Raw genomic sequence first — 25284 nt, 5'->3', positions numbered from 1 at the left:
AATATGAGCAAGACTTGTTGCTACCACTTTCAGAGTTGCCTAGGGATGTGAAGGTGTGGCCTCACTACTCATTACGCTCTGGCACTGGCATATATTTCATATTGGTGAGTTTTCCTGTCAGGCTGCTCAGTCATAATGGCATATTATAGGCAGGATCACATAATTACCATCTATTATACAGCAGTGTAGTAAGGCCCAGCTCCCCAGCAGTTAGAAAATCTAACAAATTGAGGGGAGATTAATCATGGGGTGACTTCTTAAAGTGGTGAAGTTCAGGGGTGGTAAGTGTGACCACGTGTGTTGTATCATATTTGAAATGCATGTGGCCCGTCAACTGGAAAAAAAATTCGACCAACTTTGAGACCACCGCTCTACTTTTAATGGAGTAAGACTGCAACAATTTATACGACTTTTTAAAAAGTCTCTGTGATAAATCTGGAGTAAAAGTAATTAAACCCTGCCCACTTTCCCACCCTTAGCCCTATTTTGTGACTTTTTGAATCCAGAATTCTGGAGTGCAGCGCTTTATAAATTAGTTCATAGAGTTTCATGGAACATTAACCTTTTTTGCTAATATTTAAGCTGTTTTATTGCTCTTCCCCTGCAGTACCTCTTTGAGACTTATAATTTGTACCTGCTTACATCATACAGCGTTTAATATTCACGTTAATGCTTGTGCTCTAGTTTTTGTACTTCTACATTAATTCTTTAAAATATAATACATCTGGAATGTGATCTATATCTAGTTAAAACCTCTTGTCCGTAATAAAACAGCTCAAGATAGCTGAAAATACTGTGGGTTGCATAGCTGAGGTTCAGCGAGCGCAGCCAATACTGTATTTAAATCCTTTAAAACCGCAACCACAATTAAAGACCACCTTAACTTTGGCTAAAGCCTCTGGTCACTGCATATCTTGGCAATGCAAATAAGTAAGGGTTTCAATAACTACAAAGGATTTCATGTGCTGTAATATGGATTCATCTGAGCAAGTTAACATTGCAGAGACATAACATCTGTGACGGCTACAGTTACACACACTCACAGAAATATGAAGTTATAGAATAATAAGTAACGGCTGACCGTAAAAAGTCAATTATTCATACACAACAAAAAAAGTATGACTATCGATAAAATGATATGTACAGCACACTGATACTTAATATAACAATAGAAATAATAAAGAACCGCTATAACTTTGACATGATGGGACAGATTTACTATTGATGTACATGCTTTGTAGTGCATTAAACACGTGTTTTAGACTTTTTTCTAAACTTTTTACGCCTCATCTGACAAAGGGGCATGGCTTTATGGAGAAAGGAGAGTGGCTTAGTGGGAAATTGCTTGTGGCTTAAATGCCCAAAAAATATACCAAACTTATGGAGTTTTTTTTGAGTAAACAAAGCCAGTTTATAGGTGGCATACATTTAGACTACATTTATCATATTTATCATCAAGGATAGGTATCTGTTAGTCAAATGCTATATGATGTTTTTGGTCATCTTAATGGGGTTGTCTCACAAAGCCATGCCTTCCCACCGTCTTCCCAATAAATGAGCAACTGTTCTGGTGGACTCCAACTGTCCGTGTCATGAATGAACAACTACATTTATCTGCCTCTGCAAGGGAAGTGTCTGCTTGGCAATGGCTTTCACGAGCAAAGTCAGTATATTTTATTGTTAAATGACCATTAGAAGTGGATTTTTTCTGATTACAGCCTCCATGCACCACTACAAAAGCTAAGACAAATTAATTTCATTATTTCTACACTATTGTTATCATAATCAGTACCTTAGGTCAGTGGGTCTTGGAAGGAGCTTTTTCTTGCCACTAAAATAGACTTCAAAGTCTTCTGTCTTTAGACGAAGAGAATAATCAATATATCCAGACACCTCCTGTCCATGTGAATTTTTATGTCGGATAAAGATGATAGACTAAAAGAGAAAATTCAAAAATTATATTTAGAAAAGAAGTCAAAATCATATATTAATGCTGTATTTTAAGAAACTATAAAATCTATAAAATATGCATAAATGATATCATCACCAAAATGTAGGTTCGATTTTTGGATCTGTTCATGCTAGTGTACTGGCCTCCATGTATTATGCATCCAAGAGAGATGTATTTTTAATGGATTGAAATAAGGCCTAAATGGTCCTTTTAATATATTAAAGGGGTTGTGTCATCACAGAGAACTCCATTCAGATTGGTGCTGTTGAGCAATCAGCAGATCACTTAGGGATACGGGCAGGCAAGACTTTTAAAGGCTTCCTTCAGGTTTCAATTACTCCTGGAAGAGTTGACTGCTTTGGACAATCTCTTTATGTCATAAGGATACCCCAACAGTAAGCAGATCACAACTAAGCGGGGGTAGCTCCTAAGGCAGCATATATGTACCAGTGAAAGCATGGTACTGCAAGTTTTCACTGACATAGTGACAGTCAGAGATCTTGGTGCGTGTTCAGTCACTACATTGAATATACTATATGACCACACAGGACCCATATGTCCCCTGCATTGCCACACAATTACTACACCTTAGCCAAGTCTATGCTGCTTTGTGCTACACGTTGGCACCCAGTGATCTTCTATGCCCTCATGAATAATAGTGGTGTGGACACAATATAGAAACAATCAATTTGTGGTGGAAAGTGATCTTGTCCATGGTGGGAGTGTTCACATCGATCACTCTACTCACCAAGGAAGACAAATTATAATTGGTGGCTTCATGGGTGGTATTGCTTAAAACCAACATAGACAACCAGCTCTAGTTATTCTCTGCTATTAGAACCTGTGAAGTCAGATGGCTTCTTCTCTTAATTTTATTAGAATAACCAATAAAACATTTGTTATTTTGTTTCTTAACTGTTTCTTCAGGCAGTGAGTGAGATCACAGGTTAACCCACTTCTAAGATCTTCAGAGACCAGCTGTAACCTGTGAGTAACATATCAGCTAGTGTTTAACATGCCTACAGTGCCACCACAGTAGAAATATGATACAGGTGGGGCAGTCACAAAAGCCATTGAAAAATTCATTGTTTACTTAACTTGTTAAGAATCAAGATGACAATTGCTACATCTGTATTACAGTGTGCTCATTGAAATCAATACGTTGCCCATAAAATGCATGGCTGGTCCTCCAGAGTAGGAGACAATCTTTGTTGCTGCTGTCTTCTTTGGGTTATAGAAAGAGAATTCTACTGTATATTAACATATAATTGCCTAGTAGAAGATATGAAACTAGGTATTCAAAACCAGATAATCACTTTAATGTTGGATATTAACGCAGACTTCACAATTCTACCCATCAAGTGCAATGCTTTAGAGGGGAACTTAAATGAAGTCATGAAAGTAGCAAAATGAAAAAGGACATTAATTGGAAACATTTTGGTAATGATGAAAGAACAGAAAATCATATGGTAAATGTTAGTGTGAACAGAGTCCTCCAGAGATAGCATGGGTGGTAGCTATGCTCCTTCCTGTATCTAACCCCCGCCAGTGGCCTGCCAGTTGTCTCCATGCTACTCTTCACACCATACTGCTTAACATGTGGATATTTTATACATATTTAACACATGATAACTCAATCGTCTTTAGCTGTTATTAATATTTCAAAGGGTGATGATTGAACAGAATATTTTGCTACTATCATAGTCAAAGCCACAGTAAAAATACATTGTTTGATGTTAAGCATAACTAACACCCACTCAGAACACCCACAGTATACCTGGCTGAAATTCTCCAGACGCTTTACTAGTCTTTTGTGTCTGTGCCACTTTATTCCAAGCTCCAATGCCACAAATATTCTCCCAGCCTCTGCTGCCTGTACTAATATAGTATGCCAGTTTCCTACCTACCTGTGCCAATACCATATTTTTTGTAAATGGAGATGGAGTAGTAGCATGGATGCTTTAGATTTGGGGTTTGGGATGCCTATAGACAAAACTCACATTTGTGCAAATCTTTCAGCATTGTAAAATAAAATAAATATAAGATAAATCTTCTCGTTTACAAGCATATAATAAAAAATGCCAAAAATGCCCTCCCCCCCAAAGAAAAAAAAAAAAAAAATAAAAAGGATTGGTCAGATGGTTGTACAGTCGGATGGTCAAATCTTCCTTCTTGCATGCCTTTTTGATTCCAATTTCTAATATGAGGCAACTAATGTTCTCCAAGCTATATCGCACATATGTATTAACCGTGGCAAACTGCAGCATACATTACAATACATTTTAACACAGCAGTATTTATTTTATATGGTATTACAGCAATGCACTTATTTGGTGCATACACAATTTTCAACTTTAACATTTAGATACACAAGACAGCACCTAGAGAGAAACAGTACCATAGTTTGCAAGTGTGCATATTTTGTCAAAAAATATTCATTAATATCAACTAATGCCTCATGTTTGTGAGGTGGAGAATATATGTTTTTTGGGGAACACATAGAGGGTACTGGGCAGCCCACCTTAACAAACAGTATAGGCCTGATTAACTACATGGTGAACTATATCCAGGGCTTTTTTTCTCAGAGAAAAGGTGGTGGAACTCAGCCCCCCTCCCCTGGCCACGCCCCTACCCACCCCTAGGACCGCCCCCTAAAACCGCCCCTTTATAGAACAGGGATGCAAGTAAAATTTGGGGGGGCTATAGAAGTCCAGCCCAGCAAAGAAACCCCCCAGATGGGGATGGCACTGTTAATGGGGGATCTAGGGATCTGGGGATGGCACTGTTAATGGGGGATGTGGGGATGGCACTGTTAATGGGGGATGTAAAGATGGCATCCGCAGATCCCCCATCCTATAACAGTGCCATCCACAGACCCCCCCCATTTTATAACAGTGCAATCCACAGACCCCCCCCCACCCCATAACAGTGCCATCCACAGACCCCCCCATCCTATAACAGTGCAATCCACAGACCCCCCCATCCTATAACAGTGCCATCCACAGACCCCCCCCCCATTTTATAACAGTGCAATCCACAGACCCCCCCACCCCATAACAGTGCCATCCACAGACCCCCCCATCCTATAACAGTGCCATCCACAGACCCCCCCACCCCATAACAGTGCCATCCACAGACCCCCCCACCCCATAACAGTGCCATCCACAGACCCCCCCTTAACAGTGCCATCCACAGACCCCCCCTTAACAGTGCTATCCACAGACCCCCCCCCCCACCCCATAACAGTGCCATCCACAGACCCCCCCACCCCATAACAGTGCCATCCACAGACACCCCCTCACCCCTTAACAGTGCCATCCACAGACCCCCCCTTAACAGTGCCATCCACAGACCCCCCCACCCCATAACAGTGCCATCCACAGACACCCCCCCACCCCATAACAGTGCCATCCACAGACCCCCCACCCCATAACAGTGCCATCCACAGACCCCCCCCTTAACAGTGCCATCCACAGACCCCCCCACCCCATAACAGTGCCATCCACAGACACCCCCTCACCCCATAAAAGTGCCATCCACAGACCCCCCACCCCATAACAGTGCCATCCACAGACCCCCCCTTAACAGTGCCATCCACAGACCCCCCACCCCATAACAGTGCCATCCACAGACCCCCCCACCCCATAACAGTGCCATCCACAGACCCCCCCTTAACAGTGCCATTTACAGACCCCCCACCCCATAACAGTGCCATCCACAGACCCCCCCACCCCTTAACAGTGCCATCCACAGACCCACCCACCCCTTAACAGTGCCATCCACAGACCCCCCCACCCCATAACAGTGCCATCCACAGACCCCCCCACCCCATAACAGTGCCATCCACAGACCCCCCCCCACCCCTTAACAGTGCCATCCACAGACCCCCCCACCCCTTAACAGTGCCATCCACAGACCCCCCCCACCCCTTAACAGTGCCATCCACAGACCCCCCCCACCCCTTAACAGTGCCATCCACAGACCCCCCCACCCCTTAACAGTGCCATCCACAGACTCCGCCACCCCATAACAGTGCCATCCACAGACTCCGCCACCCCATAACAGTGCCATCCACAGACCCCCCCCTTAACAGTGCCATCCACAGACCCCCCCACCCCATAACAGTGCCATCCACAGACACCCCCTCACCCCATAACAGTGCCATCCACAGACCCCCCATCCCATAACAGTGCCACCCACAGACCCCCCCTTAACAGTGCCATCCACAGACCCCCCCACCCCATAACAGTGCCATCCACAGACCCCCCCACCCCATAACAGTGCCATCCACAGACCCCCCCACCCCATAACAGTGCCATCCACAGACCCCCCTTAACAGTGCCATCCACAGACCCCCCACCCCATAACAGTGCCATCCACAGACCCCCCACCCCATACCAGTGCCATCCACAGACTCCCCCCCCACCCTTAACAGTGCCATCCACAGACCCCCCCCACCCCTTAACAGTGCCATCCACAGACCCCCCCCCCCCACCCCTTAACAGTGCCATCCACAGACCCTCCCACCCCTTAACAGTGCCATCCACAGACCCCCCCACCCCATAACAGTGCCATCCACAGACCCCCCCATTTTATAACAGTGCAATCCACAGACCCCCCCCCACCCCATAACAGTGCCATCCACAGACCCCCCCATCCTATAACAGTGCAATCCACAGACCCCCCCCACCCCATAACAGTCCCATCCACAGACCCCCCCACCCCATAACAGTGCCATCCACAAACCCCCTCTTAACAGTGCCATCCACAGACTTCCCCCTTAACAGTGCTATCCACAGACCCCCCCACCCCATAACAGTGCCATCCACAGACCCCCCCCCACCCCATAACAGTGCCATCCACAGACACCCCCTCACCCCATAACAGTGCCATCCACAGACCCCCCCTTAACAGTGCCATCCACAGACCCCCCACCCCATAACAGTGCCATCCACAGACACCCCCCCACCCCATAACAGTGCCATCCACAGACCCCCCACCCCATAACAGTGCCATCCACAGACCCCCCCCCCCTTAACAGTGCCATCCACAGACCCCCCCACCCCATAACAGTGCCATCCACAGACACCCCCTCACCCCATAACAGTGCCATCCACAGACCCCCCCACCCCATAACAGTGCTATCCACAGACCCCCCCTTAACAGTGCCATCCACAGACCCCCCCACCCCATAACAGTGCCATCCACAGACCCCCCCCACCCCATAACAGTGCCATCCACAGACACCCCCTCACCCCATAACAGTGCCATCCACAGACCCCCCCTTAACAGTGCCATCCACAGACCCCCCCACCCCATAACAGTGCCATCCACAGACCCCCCACCCCATAACAGTGCCATCCACAGACCCCCCCACCCCATAACAGTGCCATCCACAGACTCCCCCTTAACAGTGCCTTTTACAGACCCCCCCACCCCATAACAGTGCCATCCACAGACCCCCCCACCCCTTAACAGTGCCATCCACAGACCCCCCCACCCCATAACAGTGCCATCCACAGACCCCCCACCCCATAACAGTGCCATCCACAGACCCCCCCCACCCCTTAACAGTGCCATCCACAGACCCCCCCACCCCTTAACAGTGCCATCCACAGACCCCCCCACCCCTTAACAGTGCCATCCACAGACCCCCCCACCCCTTAACAGTGCCATCCACAGACCCCCCCACCCCATAACAGTGCCATCCACAGACCCCCCACCCCATAACAGTGCCATCCACAGACCCCCCCACCCCTTAACAGTGCCATCCACAGACCCCCCCCACCCCATAACAGTGCCATCCACAGACCCCCCCACCCCATAACAGTGCCATCCACAGACACCCCCTCACCCGTTAACAGTGCCATCCACAGACCCCCCCTTAACAGTGCCATCCACAGACCCCCCCACCCCATAACAGTGCCATCCACAGACACCCCCCCACCCCATAACAGTGCCATCCACAGACCCCCCACCCCATAACAGTGCCATCCACAGACCCCCACTACATAACAGTGCCATCCACAGACCCCCCCCCTTAACAGTGCCATCCACAGACCCCCCCCACCCCATAACAGTGCCATCCACAGACACCCCCTCACCCCATAACAGTGCCATCCACAGACCCCCCACCCCAAAACAGTGCCATCCACAGACCCCCCCTTAACAGTGCCATCCACAGACCCCCCCACCCCATAACAGTGCCATCCACAGACCCCCCCACCCCATAACAGTGCCATCCACAGACCCCCCCTTAACAGTGCCATTTACAGACCCCCCACCCCATAACAGTGCCATCCACAGACCCCCCCACCCCTTAACAGTGCCATCCACAGACCCCCCCCACCCCATAACAGTGCCATCCACAGACCCCCCACCCCATAACAGTGCCATCCACAGACCCCCCCACCCCTTAACAGTGCCATCCACAGACCCCCCTACACCGCTTAACAGTGCCATCCACAGACCCCCCCACCCCTTAACAGTGCCATCCACAGACCCCCCCCACCCCTTAACAGTGCCATCCACAGACCCCCCCACCCCATAACAGTGCCATCCACAGACCCCCCCCATTTTATAACAGTGCAATCCACAGACCCCCCCACCCCATAACAGTGCCATCCACAGACCCCCCCATCCTATAACAGTGCAATCCACAGACCCCCCCATCCTATAACAGTGCCATCCACAGACCCCCCCCCATTTTATAACAGTGCAATCCACAGACCCCCCCACCCCATAACAGTGCCATCCACAGACCCCCCCATCCTATAACAGTGCCATCCACAGACCCCCCCACCCCATAACAGTGCCATCCACAGACCCCCCCACCCCATAACAGTGCCATCCACAAATCCCCCCTTAACAGTGCCATCCACAGACCCCCCCCCCTTAACAGTGCCATCCACAGACACCCCCTCACCCCATAACAGTGCCATCCACAGACCCCCCACCCCATAACAGTGCCATCCACAGACCCCCCCTTAACAGTGCCATCCACAGACCCCCCCACCCCATAACAGTGCCATCCACAGACCCCCCCCTTAACAGTGCCATTTACAGACCCCCCACCCCATAACAGTGCCATCCACAGACCCCCCCACCCCTTAACAGTGCCATCCACAGACCCCCCCACCCCATAACAGTGCCATCCACAGACCCCCCCACCCCATAACAGTGCCATCCACAGACCCCCCACCCCATAACAGTGCCATCCACAGACCTCCCCCACCCCTTAACAGTGCCATCCACAGACCCCCCCCCACCCCTTAACAGTGCCATCCACAGACCCCCCCACCCCTTAACAGTGCCATCCACAGTCCCCCCCACCCCTTAACAGTGCCATCCACAGTCCCCCCCACCCCTTAACAGTGCCATCCACAGACCCCCCCACACCATAACAGTGCCATCCACAGACCCCCCCCTTAACAGTGCCATCCACAGACCCCCCACCCCATAACAGTGCCATCCACAGACCCCCCCCACCCCTTAACAGTGCCATCCACAGACCCCCCACCCCATAACAGTGCCATCCACAGACCCCCCCATTGCCGTTCCAGTACAGTTATAGAATGTGTAAAATGAATAATGATTCTATTTATGAGGCCCCCTCTGTAGTAGAACATTCAATATATCCATGATCCTACTCACAGGGCTGCTATCGTAATCCAGGCCGGCCGGGCAGACGAGCGGCAGCATCACTGACTGACGTCACCTGCCTGCGCCGCCTGCTTCATTCATAAAGTAGGCCGGGCACGTGACGTCAGTCAGTGACGCTGCCGCTCGTCTGCCCGGCCGGCCTGGATTACGATAGCAGCCCTGTGAGTAGGATCATGGATATATTGAATGTTCTACTACAGAGGGGGCCTCATAAATAGAATCATTATTCATTTTACACATTCTATAACTGTACTGGAGCTGGGGGCCGAAGCACAGTGAACGCACCGGCCCCCAGCTCCTCCTCCCAGTCCCTCCCCGCTGATACATCCAGCCTGCGATGCTGGAGAATGGCAGGCTGCGATGTCAAAAGGTGGCGGAACGCCGTTCCGGTGCGTTCCGCCAGAAAAAAAGCCCTGACTATATCTTACTATGTGACTGGCACCTTTATCAAAGCCTTATCTGTGTGCAATCGGACAAATAAGCACCCACCTCCTCATGCATGATAGGAGTGCCAGTGGGTAATCATGAGTCTCTTGCATAGTATTTTGTGGGGCATCCTGCTGGGAATTACTGTTACTGTTAGCATGCCCTTGTATCAGTAAAGCAGTCATACACTTTCAATAGCTTTTAGCCAGATGCTTCTCCTACCGAACTCTCCATACACATGCATGTCCAGTTCAGCCATGCATGCATGTGTTTTAAATGAGAAAATAGGAACAAGCTGTTGCCAGGGTCTCTTGTGGCAGCTGATTTCATTGAAAACAAAGGATTGGGCTGGAAATGTTATACACATTAGGTGATTGGCAAGGCCGCTGAGTCCAAGGCCCTGATTTATCATACCTTCACTCCAGAATACGGCTTTTGCACTCGCTTACGCAAAATTTAAGCGATTGCGCAAAATTTTGCAACTTTTTTGCAATCACGCAAAGTTTTGCGACTTTTGCATTTTTACACGACTCACTCCAGTTTTGTAATGTGGGTGGAAACGTGAGTATGGTTAGTTATGCTAATGAGTTTCACTCCAGATTTATCATTGACACTTTTTTTTTTAAGTTGCAGAAATGTCGCAATCTCACTCCAGGAGGACGGAAAACTGAAGGAGCTTCTCTAGACAAAAGTGTCAGGTCTGAGGATAAGGCAAATTTATCAAGTAACATGAGACATTTGATAAATGTAGCATAAGGTACTCTAATGCAGATTCAAGCAAAACTGACTTCAAATTTTCCCCTCACTATAAATTTCCCCCTAAATGTATATGGACACATTTAATATGAATTTTTATAGAGATATGATGTAGATGTGACATACTGTACAGTGATTTACAACCCTATATAACTAAAGTGGACATAGTGTGGATCGAAAGTCAATATAATAAATAGAGATGAGCGATTTGTTGGATTCAAGGTTCTTTCTGAATGCAAACTGGTAATCTTAGATACAACGAGAAGAACATGGATTCAGAATATGTGTTACATCAGAGGTTTCCTGGAAAAAAGGTAGTCTCAAGTTCTGTAATTTCAAAAATTTTTGATCTCTCATTAGAAACAATACAACAATATAAACTGAAGAACCAACAGATTGGATTACCAGCAGGGAGTCAAGTAGAACTAAACGTGCCTCTACACTATAACAAAGCATGGCCAACCAGGCATGATCTGAAGTTAATGCTGACTACTCATCTCGCCCCCATGACAATAGGAGTTGTGGGGATAAAGGACTAGGCATGTTGGAGTTCAACATGACAACTCATTTGTTCCCTCAGAAGATAAGCTGCTTCCAAAAATGTGTCTATCCCTATTAAAAATAAACATACACACTCGAATGTTCGGCAGGGATATGTTTAAGGAGCATTCAGCGAACAGTTATCTCATGTGTATTTCTACCTTTATTCGAACTCTAAGGACATGTTCACACAATTAGTGTTTAGTCAGTGTTTGATCAGCAATTTTCATCGCTAATTGTGAGCCAGAACCAGGAGTGGAGCCTACACAAAGGTAACATATAAGGGAAAGATTTGATCCTGTTCTGTGTTTTTGACCGGCTTCTGGCTTACAATAATTGATAGACATCACTGATCAAACATTGACCAAACACTGAAAATGTGTAAGCAACCTAAGAAAAATTGGACTCTCGTTATATAATTTATACAAATTTCCCTCTGTGGTTTCACAGATAGGATGAGTAAAATATTACGATGACTACCATACCTATATAACTAACCAACTTTAGTCCCTTCCAATTTTCTTACTGCTCAGTAATGAAAAAGCTGATTCCATTCAGCTGAAATTCTTTCTCATTCCTACTGAGATTATACATCCTTTAACTCGTTCAACAACGTGCCATCTTCTCCTGTTGAGAGCCAGATTAAGAGGTCCTATTTATTTAGTCACACTAGTTCATCCGAACAAAGAAAGGATCAACAATACTTAGCATTCCCTTTCCCTCTCCCACCTGTGATAGCACCAGATTTAGCAATATAAATTACTGCAAGGAGTCAATAAACTACAGATGTGTACCTTCAGTTATCACACATGACCAAGGAGGCCCATTCAATATTCATTTAGCTGGAGAACATCTGCTTTATAGACAAAACTGACAGACAAATTCTACATGTCATATGAAAGAAAATGTACAGATCAGCTCAGTATTATTTTACTCTGAAAAGTCTAGATGAGCTACATAAAGTAAAAAAAAAAAAATAATAAATAGGTATAATTAAAAAGAAACATAGCTTAATAATATGGATTTTTTCAATAACAACATTTTAAAAAACAAAAAAACATTACAATAATAATTGAATTTATATCATCCTCCAGTGTCCACTGCCTTAACAGAGCCACATTAACAGACTGAAGCAATGTTTTTAAGGACCGCTAAACCCAGATAACAGAGAAAACAACCAACAAAACTTAACATAATCTCCTTATGTGTCTTTGTTATTTGCCCTTGTTTCGTTAGATATCACAAATGCAGACCAGGGGGAAAAAAAATAGAAAAACATTGCCTTGTTCTCTCAGGCTGTAGCCATGTCTTCTCCCCCTTCATCTCTCCCATCCAAAGCTAGTGCATGTGAGCCAGGAAGTTTAGGAGGAGGAAGCTGAGTTTACTCTGGATAATTGTTGTCTATACAGCAAGTGTGGCCATTTTGTTGGAAGGAATCTCCTAGTTACTAATAGTACAATATAGATTTGGTAACTGCACCAGCCATAGAGCATCCAGCTGACTAGCTAATCTGCCCAGTTACACAGTAATAATTCCTCCATTCACTGCATAATTGTACAGAAGCTGGGTAGCAGGAAAACTGGAGACCAAACTACATATATCAACCTGTTTATGAATGGTTAAATCCCCAGTATTGTAGAATACCTAGCTGGATTTCCTAGCCAGGAGCCTGGAAAAGTTGTGTAAGTGACAAATCCTCCAAACGGTATTGTAGCATAGCAACAAAGAATTGTCATTCAAGGTCCTAGGAAAGCAGTGTAACAAATTAAAGATAATAATGCCTGTGAAGGGCTGTGGAATATGTTGGTGGTATTTAGCAGTCCCTGTACTAGGGACAGATAAATAAGTAATTCTCCCTACTCCCTAATAGTGCCATAGTTACCATAGTGGAGCTGTAATAGACTTGCAAAATACTTAATCTACCAAGATAAATCCCCCTCCTAAATCCTAAATAGTCATAACTCTCTTATTTTTTTTCATTTACATAGCCGAATGAGGGCTTTTTTTTTGCCGGACAAGATACACTTTCTAATGGTGCCATATACGGTTGCATAAAATGCGGTGGGAAACGGGAAAAAAATTCCAAAAGTGGTGGAATTAGAAAAAAACAAACATACACTATTCCGCCACAGTTTTATGTGTTTTTTTGACACCATTTACTATGTTATAAAACTGACCTGTTACTTTTATTCTCCAGATCAGTACGATTATGGCAATACCCCATATGAATAGTTTTAATACTAAAAGAATAAAAACTTTTAAAACATTTCTTTTTCTTTTCATAAGCATATTCTGACCCCTCTAACTCTTTTGTAATAATTTGTATGGAGCTATGTGCATTTTTTGCAGGGCAATCTGTACTGTTCAATGATACCAATTTTAAGTGTGCATGACTTTTTGATCACTTTTTATTTAATTGTTTTGGGATGTGAAGAAACCCAAAAATTTAAAATCGGCCATTTTCACTTTTTTTTTTTTACATTTTACTGTTTGTCGTATGGGAAATAATATTTAATATTTTAATAGCATGGGCGTTTTCGCACGTAGAGATGCCCATGATGCGTGTTTTAATTATTGCTTACATATTTTTTATTTACATTTTGTGGAAAGGGCGGTGGTTTTAATTTTTATATTTAATTTTTCTTTATTTAAAAAATAAATATTTTTACACTTTTTTTTCTAGTTCCCATAGGAAACTATAACAAGCAATTATCAGATTGCTTTTCTCATAGACTGCAATGCATTAGCATTAGAGTCTATGAGAAATCAACTATGTTTCTATGGAGCCCTGCCACAGGTGCGTGCTTCCGGGTTTTAGAGCAGCCAGATACCATGGTCATATTTGACCATGGCATCTGAAGGGTTAAATGTCACAGACATTAGTGCCGGGTGTCTGTTATTTAAAACAGCAACTGAGAACGGGAGGCCATGGCACCTGTTGCACGAGCAAGTGGGCGCCATTTTTAAATGTCCGTCCACCAACTGAAATTTACTGTCGGTGGTTAGAAATGAGCTAAAATAATGGTTGCACTATTCCGGGCATTTTTTTAAAAATTTGTAGGGTAAAAAGAAGGTCTCCAAGCCAGGGAACCCATTTAATATACAACTGTCATCATCATTTATACAATTAGTGATATATGAAATGTGAGTGGGTGAATACTGTGAAGATGCTAGCACAGTGAAAGGTAATGCGCTGAGATGGCTCCTTAAATTAGACATCCTTAAAATAGAAGAGTTAAGCAGAATAAAATGCTCCTGTGGTTTCAATCATCATTGAGATAAGATTTTTCCCAAAGGCTCTTTGCTGTGTTAACTCGACAGCTTTACTGTGTGTTGATGACTTATCTTTTCTGGAAAGGAGAATTGAAGCTTGTTCTTTCAAACAAAGCACAAGTAAACTTGAGACCCCAAAGAATGACAAATTACAAAGAGGAGCTGAAGAAAACAAAGGCAGACAGTCCAGCCATTAAGCCCCTCTGCAGGCGTTGTTGTACCAACAATGTAACAGGTGCTCCTTTTGGGCCCATCTGTAGCTTTTTACAGAGGAAGTCCTTTACCAAATTACAAGGACCATTTTTATTACCCTTTCAAAGAGGACCAGTTCAATTAGAAGAGAATATTCACTGCTGATCATTGATAAGTTTAAATCCTGTGTTTTTTCATGTGGTCACATATAAAAGCTACAAAAAAAAAAAAAAAAAAAAGTTGTTTTTTTACTACCATTATCCATTTTAAATTCCTGAACTACACTTGTTTTATACCTCATGTATTAAAAGCACTATATGTGGGCTAGACAACATTCCCAGTGCACGGCACAGATCTGCATTCACTTAACACGTTACAATGTGTAACGGAAGTGTTACAGCATTATCAAAGCCCCCTCTCCATCTTCATCCTTTAACCTCTGTACAGGGATCTGGACTATGTTGCAGGGGGACAACCAGGCTGCTACCTCTTGGAGTAGTCTCTGTTCAGTAGCTGCTGACCCACGGTGGGGTCTAGACTGTTTAGGAGCATTAAGGCATCAAGCAAAACCATAGTCAGGAACAAGCCAAGGTCAGGGCAGGAAAAGTTCTTACAATCCAGTAAACAGTCCAAAGTTTGGAGTGGCAGCACAGTGTCAATATGAGGAAGAGGCAGAGGTTAGGTCAGTTATTAAAGTGTCACATCCAGTCAGTACACAGGCAAACACACCAATTGCTCAGGCACCCTCTCATTGGGGAGAATGCCTTGAATACCCTAGGTAGAAGAACCATAGACGGGACAGATTAAGATACACACTGTCTCTTTAAAAACTGTCACTGCAGGCAAAAAGCAGGCAGCAGACCAGCATGGAGTGGATGGAGCAGCAAGACACTAAGGGGCACATACTACCGAAGCACAGGAGCAGAGAAACGGGAAAGTGCTCTGGCAGCCATGTCTGCTAGGACCAGGGAAGCGCCAGTTGCCATGGATCTCCAGGTCACACAATTATGGTGCTCCATCTGTGATAAGACTACATAGCAGAGGATGTCTTGACTATGGATTAATATTACTGATGACTAGTCCTTAGAGGTGACCTATAAGATGCAATTTATAGTCTTCCAACTAATGCTAATTACTATATAAGTATTAGTAGTTTATAATTAATGACAGGCTTCATTAATTGTAATAATTACCAAAAAAACAACGGGCGCTTCTGTAACGCCCCAGAGTGGCATTACCACTTATTCACTCTGCTACTGTCTCTAATGGGCTAATATCATGTCATCCTATGTATTCATTTCCAGGTACTATATTATGTGCATTTCCTATTTTGCAACTGTGATGTTCAAATGTAGTGTACCAGGTTCACCAGCAGATGTCAGCAAACATGGCAGAGCTACAGGTATATAGATTGGAGCTTTCCATTCCATCCTAACACCCCTTTTCCCCTCTGTGGAGGACTGGGCGAGTACCACTTCCTGCAGCAAGGGTGGAGTTCAGTTCCTAGTCAGTCTAGCTTACCCCCTTCTAGGGGATGGTCTACCTTACCCCCTACTAGTGGAAGGAAGCAAGGGCTGGGCACGTCGCCATTTGATGTGCCCACGCCAAGCCTTGCCTAGGCCAGCTAGAGCACCTTAAGCTCTGCTGGATATGGAGGCCACAGCTTGAAGCCTCTGGAGCCAGGAGTAAAGTTCCCTGGACCAGTTTAGAGTCAGACTACAGAGAGAAGTTGCAGCATCCTGCAGAAGCAGATATTCCATTTAAGCCTGTCAGCACAGCAGAGCCAGGGAGTGACAGATGTAGCAAAGAGGAGTTTGCCTGCCACAGTTAATGCTAAAGCCTGCTGGAACCAAGATAAATTCTGTGAACTGTTGGAGAAACGTTTATTCAATTAAAGCTGTTATTGAACTTCATCACAAGGTCTGGACTCAACTTATTCCATCTCCTCCTTCATCAACAACCCCCCTTTTCATTGCTTCGGAGCCAACGCCTGTGGTCCAGCGTATCGAAGTAGGAGCACCGTGACACATGCACCAAACATTAAGGAACATTTAGGCCACCCTACACCACTCTGGCATTCCTACACCTGGGTACCATCCACTACATCACAAAAAGGGGCCCGGTAGCCTTGTTGCTTCACTGCAACTGGCGTCACGAAAACAAGTACTTTTTCCTCCTAAAGGGCCTTGGGGGGAGGGCGCCCGCTGCACTTCCACTAAAATAACACTTGTCAAAGGGATTACTGTAGGTTTATGTAAAAATAATCCACATAAACACATTCCTCACAGTTGCTCTCTAATAAGGAGGATAAGATGCTAAAACATATTCAGAAAAACGTACACTTTTGGTTTAACTAGAAAGAGATTCTCGTTTGTGCTACAGATTCACCAATTAGCTATGACATTAAATCCAAGTGAATACCATTGATTATATCATGACAATGACATCTGTTAGTGGTGGGATATATTAGGCAAGTGAACAGCCAGTTCTTGAAGTTGATGCATTAGAAGCCGTAAAAATTAGCAAGTGTAAGGATAATGAGTGACTTTCATGAGGACACTATGTAGTGAATGGAACTGGTAACTGCATCACTACTCCAACTCAATTCAGTGGGAGCAGAGCTTCAGTTACCAACTCCATCCACTACACAATGGATGGAGCAGTGTAGTTCCTGGTGTCAGAGAAACCCCTGAAACTGCTGATTGGAAGGAATGCTAGTGTTGGACCTCTGCTGATCTGATATTGATGGCCTATCATGAGAATAGGTCAATATCAAAATCCTGGTCACCCTCTTCAATGGAAATGGCTTCTTTCAGCTGAAATTGGTCAGGAATGGTTCAAAAATCATAAAAAAGTTTAAAAACTAAAACATTTAAAAAGTTTAAGAACTAGGGTCACCGTTCGGACCACAGCCAGTGAACCCCAAGACTGCTACCAGCCTTCCAAAACCACTCTGGGTAGTATGAAACTAAGGCTATTCCTAGGTGTTCGTCAGGACCTACTACAAGCAGGATCGACTTGGCTGCTTGGGACCCAGGGTATGTCTGAGGAGCTGATAACAGGACACTAGTGTGGGTACACTGGTAGAAGACACAATGAGTCGCACTTGAGGGGACCTCACTGATTTCTATGGGATATTTTCTTAGGCATATATAAGTGATATCTGTCATTGTAATTCTGTCTCTGATGATAATTCAATGGCTACTGAAAAGTTACCTGTATAGGACAACAAGTCTCAGCACATTATTAGGCTTAATGGCCAGTGAGAAAATTGTCCAATTGAAGGTATTAAAAAAAAAAAAACTATACATGAAGACATTGAAAATTGAAACAAAAATTCTAAAAAGAATAAAATAAAAATGTGATTTAAACAATGTCATTTTCTGATGACACATTCCCTTTAACAGTTCAGTGAGTTCTAAATTTCCATTTTCTTCCATAACTCAAAGTAAAGTTAAGACCTGACCATTCCTTTTAAAAGGGGTTTAGGTCAGGTTACGGTAGGTCATCAATATCTGATCATGGTCTGAATATTGACCTCTGAATCAGTTGTTTGTAGTGCACCGCATCCTATTTCTAGACCAGTGACATCACATTGATTGGTCACATAACCTAGGCGCTGCTGAGTGCCATTTAAGTGAATCGACCTGAGCTGCAATACTAAGCACAGCCACTATACAACATATGGCACTGTGCTTGATATGCTGTGAGAAGGCTGGGGCCTCTTCAGACAGCTAAATGTGGGAAGTGCCAGAAGTTGGACCCCCATGGATCAGATACTGATGACCTATCCTGAGGATAGACCATCATTTTTTTTAATCTTGACATCAATGCAGCGTAAGATACAGAATCAATAAATCTAATATGTTCGGACATAACTTGCCAATATATAAAAAAAAAAAAAAAAAATTGCCCTGTGAATCTGACCTTACAATTGTACATGCTTTAAGGCACAGAAAGAGTAGAAAGCTATAGCCTTATTTGGAAGGCTGGGAAAGGCCATGATTGGCTGTTATAGTTATTTTACACAATCTTGAAAGGAAATGTGTTTATTTTCTGATTGCAGATTTTTATTTTATTTACTGAACATGATTATAAGGGAGGCCATCTTGCCTGAGCTGTTCTTAATAGCACTTAGATATCATTAAGAAATTGCTTTACAGCAACCACATGGTCCATAGACACAATGGTCAGCAGGGGACCCTATTGACTTATATAGGAGAGTTTTCTAGGCATGCCCTGTGACCTATGCAGAGGTCATTGTACAAGAAAGAATAGATAAGATCTAACAATCACCTATTGTGAATGATGAATCCTGTCTTATCTGTCATTTAAACCCTGCTTGTAATGATATCACCTCTGTGTATACAGTCGTGGCCAAAAGTTTTGAGAATTACATAAATATTGGAAATTGGAAAAGTTGCTGCTTAAGTTTTTATAATAGCAATTTGCATATACTCCAGAATGTTATGAAGAGTGATCAGATGAATTGCATAGTCCTTCTTTGCCATGAAAATTAACTTAATCCCAAAAAAACCTTTCCACTGCATTTCATTGCTGTCATTAAAGGACCTGCTGAGATCATTTCAGTAATCGTCTTGTTAACTCAGGTGAGAATGTTGACGAGCACAAGGCTGGAGATCATTATGTCAGGCTGATTGGGTTAAAATGGCAGACTTGACATGTTAAAAGGAGGGTGATGCTTGAAATCATTGTTCTTCCATTGTTAACCATGGTGACCTGCACAGAAATGCGTGCAGCCATCATTGCGTTGCATAAAAATGGCTTCACAGGCAAGGATATTGTGGCTACTAAGATTGCACCTCAATCAACAATTTATAGGATCATCAAGAACTTCAAGGAAAGAGGTTCAATTCTTGTTAAGAAGGCTTCAGGGCGTCCAAGAAAGTCCAGCAAGCGCCAGGATCGTCTCCTAAAGAGGATTCAGCTGCGGGATCGGAGTGCCACCAGTGCAGAGCTTGCTCAGGAATGGCAGCAGGCAGGTGTGAGCGCATCTGCACGCACAGTGAGGCCAAAACTTTTGAAAGATGGCCTGGTGTCAAGAAGGGCAGCAAAGAAGCCACTTCTCTCCAAAAAAAACATCAGGGACAGATTGATCTTCTGCAGAAAGTATGGTGAATGGACTGCTGAGGACTGGGGCAAAGTCATATTCTCCGATGAAGCCTCTTTCCGATTGTTTGGGGCATCTGGAAAAAGGCTTGTCCGGAGAAGAAAAGGTGAGCGCTACCATCAGTCCTGTGTCATGCCAACAGTAAAGCATCCTGAGACCATTCATGTGTGGGGTTGCTTCTCATCCAAGGGAGTGGGCTCACTCACAATTTTGCCCAAAAACACAGCCATGAATAAAGAATGGTACCAAAACACCCTCCAACAGCAACTTCTTCCAACAATCCAACAACAGTTTGGTGAAGAACAATGCATTTTCCAGCACAATGAAGCACCGTGCCATAAGGCAAAAGTGATAACTAAGTGGCTCGGGGACCAAAACGTTGACATTTTGGGTCCATGGCCTGGAAACTCCTCAGATCTTAATCCCATTGAGAACTTGTGGTCAATCCTCAAGAGGCGGGTGGACAAACGAAAACCCACTAATTCTGACAAACTCCAAGAAGTGATTATGAAAGAATGGGTTGCTATCAGTCAGGAATTGTCCCAGAAGTTGATTGAGAGCATGCCCAGTCGAATTGCAGAGGTCCTGAAAAAGAAGGACAACACTGCAAATACTGACTCTTTGCATAAATGTCATGTAATTGTCGATAAAAGCCTTTGAAACGTATGAAGTGCGTGTAATTATATTTCACTACATCACAGAAACAACTGAAACAAAGATCTAAAAGCAGTTTAGCAGCAAACTTTGTGAGAACTAATATTTGTGTCATTCTCAAAACTTTTGGCCATGACTGTAGATAAGCAGTTGACTGCAGTAAAGTGATCTGTACAGACCAAGAAGTGGCACCTATTAGGATTAGTGGTCAATGCAAAAACTGCACCATTTTATTTATTTTTTGTTTAAATATAGATATTGACATGGAAAATTAAAAATAACCATCATCAAAAATTCTTTAAAAATGTTAAACATAAAAATGTGACTTAAACAATAGGTAATTTTCTGATGACACATTTTCTTTAATCGGTGTGCATTGCTGTCTGGACAACCAGCAGCGGGGAAATTAGTAAGCAGCAGTACCGGTAAGGGTCTTTTTCAAGGCTATAAATATATGGTTTTTTTCGGACATCTTGTAAAATAAAGGTCCAGATTTACTAATCCTGTAGATGGCTTAAACTTAGGCTGTCTAGACCTGTGCCAGATTTATCACAGGGGCTCAGGTTGGATGATAAATCTGGTGCAGGTGCAAAGGTAGACACTTTTCTCTGACTCTATACTAACTTTTGGTTGGCTTACTTTGAGACAGATTTTGACATCAGATTTTTGGCATATTTTAAGCCTCACCTCCACCCATTCTGGTAAGCCGTACCCCTTGTTGAGCACCTCAGAAAAAAAGTGTATAAACCCTAGATGCACCAAATTGTGCCACTTTCTACATAGATTTTTAACACAGACACATTAGTAAATCTAGTCCAAATTGTTTTTTTTATTATTGCATAAAACCCCACTGTATCTGGTAAAACGTAGCCAAAAAGGTACCAAGGCCGAAACATGGCCACGATGCGGGCACAATGTTTAAGCATGACCTCTGCTCTTTGCTGAATTGAGGAGTATGCTTTCCCTTCGATTCTTGTGCAGTATCTGCTCTAAAGACGAATCAGAATGTAAATTACCAGAACAAAGTCTGTGCAAAAGTGCTGGGAAATGTGAACTCAATCTGTGTAATAAAAAAAACATCATAAATATTAAAATGGCAGTAATGTTTTCAGTGGCAATTATCACTGTGCTAATATGTTTCTTTTAGACACGCTATCCACTTGTGATTCTTTACACACTCAGAGTAACCTCACGATCCTGGCGTGAAGATGATAATTTGCAAATATACATATATTGCTTGAGTCATTTTCTGAAAACTGTAGCTTTTTATGACCAACACCACAGTCTGCTGGAACACGTGCAGCAGCCACACAGTCCGTTCATACCTCACCCTTCACAATCAATGCTTCACCTGCTCATATGGTGTGCACCTGTGATTTGTTGGCACAAGATACAAGAAATGCATAAAGTACAACGCCAAGTAACCCTCTAGTGACTCTAGAGACAATATATTATTAGAGTTCATGTTCCATATTGCATTCCATTTTGGTAACACTATCACACCTTCCAGGTGAAAAGGTGAGCTCCACAGCCACTGCCTGCTGCTCAGATGTCTCATATGTCTCAGGTATCAAAAACACCTGTACAAAACTATTTACTTCTAGCCCAACATAAAAAATAAAATCAACCTCTCATTAATTTTCCCTGTAATGCCTTTGGGCATAGAGCCTACTGATTAATCATGGCTAAGGAATTAAAACTGTTCCCAGAAGATGTACAGGTTCATGGACTCTTCAAATATTTTCAAACTTACAATAAAAAGTCCACATGCAGCACTCTCATTCCATTTTTCACTTCAACAAGTAAGAAGAACAGCACAGAGCAGTTTCTTCTCTGGCTACAGTTATTTCCTCTTGTATGTAATCCATGTTCTATTGCTATGAGTCATCGTAAAATCTTTGCGCAAAATAAAAATGGTGTCAACAAAATGTTTGGACTACACCCTAAATTAACTATATTACGGTGTGAATCTAGATTAATCTAGTTGTGAACAGTAATGACCTAATATATACTTATTATCCATCTCTTCAGGGTTGATCACTGACCCTACAGGGAAACTTCCTGGTGGGCCGATGCCCAGGGGGCCGCCTGAGCCCTCCTCAAGACAGCCAGGCAACCAGGTAATCATCTGATCCTCTCCTTTGACTCATTAATTCACTGTATTGCCATCCTGAGGCAACTAGGGAAGGAGAACGCGGCAGCTGGCATTGGCCACTACAGAGGGGCAGTTTTTGGGGAGGTATTAGTGCTGTTGAGGCAGTATTTTATGAGTGGTATTTGGGGTGGTATTAGGTGCCACAAATAGTAATGATGGTTCCACCTACTTGTGTTGGCCCTGCCTTCTGTTAATTCAAACCTGCCCACAACGTTGGGGCTACTTTTTTTTATACTGTTTTGGATCTCGCCAGGCTTGGATGTTCTCTGCTGTTAACCAGTATTGATTTTTGGCTCCATTTGGTTACGCTTTCCACCTGTTCGCTCCAAAAGTTGGCAACTACTATACAGATGATACCTGTACAGAGGTTAAAGGGTGAAAATCTGGGGTCACTAGATACTGCTAACCATAGTGGCTGGCCAGCTCCAAGTTAGATTGTGGAAGCATTATTGTTAAACAGGCGTCCCAAACCATTACACTGTCCTTCACAAATTGCATCCAGCATTTAGGTAACATATTTTGAGTAATGGCACGAAAATCAGCTTTCATGCAACTTTTATCAAACAGCTGCCTGTGTGGTAGTCATTAGGGCCGAACAATCTATCTATCTATCTATCTATCTATCTATCTATCTATCTATCTAATAGTAGCCTGTAGTATTATTTTAGAAGTATGTAGTGTTATTGAACTGTTCACGGTTTTGTAATATTATGTAATCACTATATGGCAGAATTATTTGGGAGCCATATGATATTGTTATTAAGAATTGTATTGTGGTAGTATATAGGTACTGAAAAGCACTGTCACTGGACCTTTAATATGACTATATTAGTCTGTATTGAACCATTATGTCTTCACTTTATGTAATAGTATTTAAATATATGGCAGTACTGTGTGGCCACTAAATGATACTAAGCTGTCAGGGCTAGATTATGGCAGTAATACTACTAATAAAAATAAAAAAATACTCACCTTATCCATTTGAGTGGGAAGAGGCTGCCATGGCCATCTTGATTAGAGATCCCGCGCAAAATCTGGCCAGCGCGCCAACGTCATACGTCACAGCGCATGAAATTTTGCGCGGGATCTTTAATCAAGATGGTTGCTGTGGCCTCTTTGCACTCAAAAGGATGAGGGATGTATTTTTTTTTTTTTAACGACATTTCAGAATAAATTGATTCATTACCATGAAGCACAAGGAAACTCGGCTTCAAGGCTAATCAAATTTTCCCTAAAATTTGGATCAAAGTCCACTTTGGATACTTCAGTTCGCTCCACCCTAGTTGTTATATAACACTTATTCCAGTTTAACTATCATTAATTACCATTAGGATCTCTTAAAAGGCAAATAAAAATCATTCACATATCATCTGTGTGATTTTGTAAGAAAAAAAAAAAAAAAAAAACTGTTGTGGATCATTTAAGGGTCGGTCTTGCCAAAATATTTTTTTAACTGGCAAAAAAAGTATGTTCCAATAATTTCCAGGTCCCTGTTCTGGCCTCTGCTTCCTGGTCCCTCTTAATCATTGGCTGATGAGGGTCATTGATGCAGCCTGCCATTGGCTGAATGGTCATTTTCTGCATGTCAAAAAGAAACAGGAAGCAGAGATAGGTGGGAACCCAGAAATCATCAAAGTTTGAGCAGCAGGCGTTCAGTGAGGTATGTCTGTATGAAAAAACATGAACAAAAACCTGCACACGTATAGGAACACTGATGAAGGGCCTAAAGGCCACACCTGATTTATGCAGGCTACCAGCTGGACATTGATGACCTGGGTAATGGAAACAGTACTTGCTCTGTACAGTGGATAAGTTAACTATAATGACTCATTTAGTAGAATCAACCCAGCTGACAAAAACAAAGCAAGCACGTTGCTGCTCATGCTGATAAGTATTTCATGCCGTGCCTCTCTCTTCCCAGCTGGGATGTGACCCACAGCAGGGTCTAATTGGAGAGGGATGCAAAAAAAACTTCTTGATAAATTGAGAACGTTGCAGGTCAAAACACAGCTGACACGTTACAGCAATAAAACTGATCCAAGAAATCAAACAGCAAAATCAAATAAAATGTGTTTTGGTAAACGTCTTCAATATCATATTCATATGCAAGGAACTGAATCTTTCCAGATGCCAAAACATCAGCTACATATGAGGATCAAAAAAAGTGGACAACGGTAAAAGAAAGAAGATCCCAGGCTGCAAATCACTCACTGCTAACCAGTTACAGGTGCAAGCAATAGCGGCAGATGAAAAATATTAAAATGCAATAGCTCTGGAGTGATGACATGTGATTTCATAATACAATCATCACAAAGTGCAGCCAGGCACCTGTTTAATATTTGTTTTTCTATTTTTAAAAAATATTGGACGGAAAGCTAAAAACCAAAAAGAAAAAAAGCCCACAAACAGTTCCTAATAAATGCTGTAAAGATTCATAAAAAGCGACTACATAAAATTATGCTGTGGAGTTCATCACGCAGACTGGACTGGTCAGGAATGTTTTTGTAAAACTAGTAGTATTGTCAAACTTTTCGCAAGCCTGCC

The 25284-nt window shown here is 43.4% G+C and overlaps 1 protein-coding gene across 1 annotated transcript in view; it reads right to left on the bottom strand.

Annotated features, from left to right (window-relative positions):
- CFAP299 (cilia and flagella associated protein 299) overlaps positions 1-25284 on the bottom strand; it is a 625798-nt gene that overhangs the window by 100783 nt on the left and 499731 nt on the right. Inside the window, exon 4 of the mRNA XM_040417930.1 lies at positions 1793-1935. Coding sequence (XP_040273864.1) covers positions 1793-1935 — 143 coding nt within the window. The remainder of the gene's footprint in view (positions 1-1792; positions 1936-25284) is intronic.

This window comes from Bufo bufo, chromosome 2 (assembly GCF_905171765.1).
Source record: "Bufo bufo chromosome 2, aBufBuf1.1, whole genome shotgun sequence".
Classification (NCBI taxonomy): domain Eukaryota; kingdom Metazoa; phylum Chordata; class Amphibia; order Anura; family Bufonidae; genus Bufo; species Bufo bufo.
The sequence above is the reverse complement of the archived record's forward strand: the minus strand, read 5'-3'. Positions and strand labels throughout refer to the sequence as shown.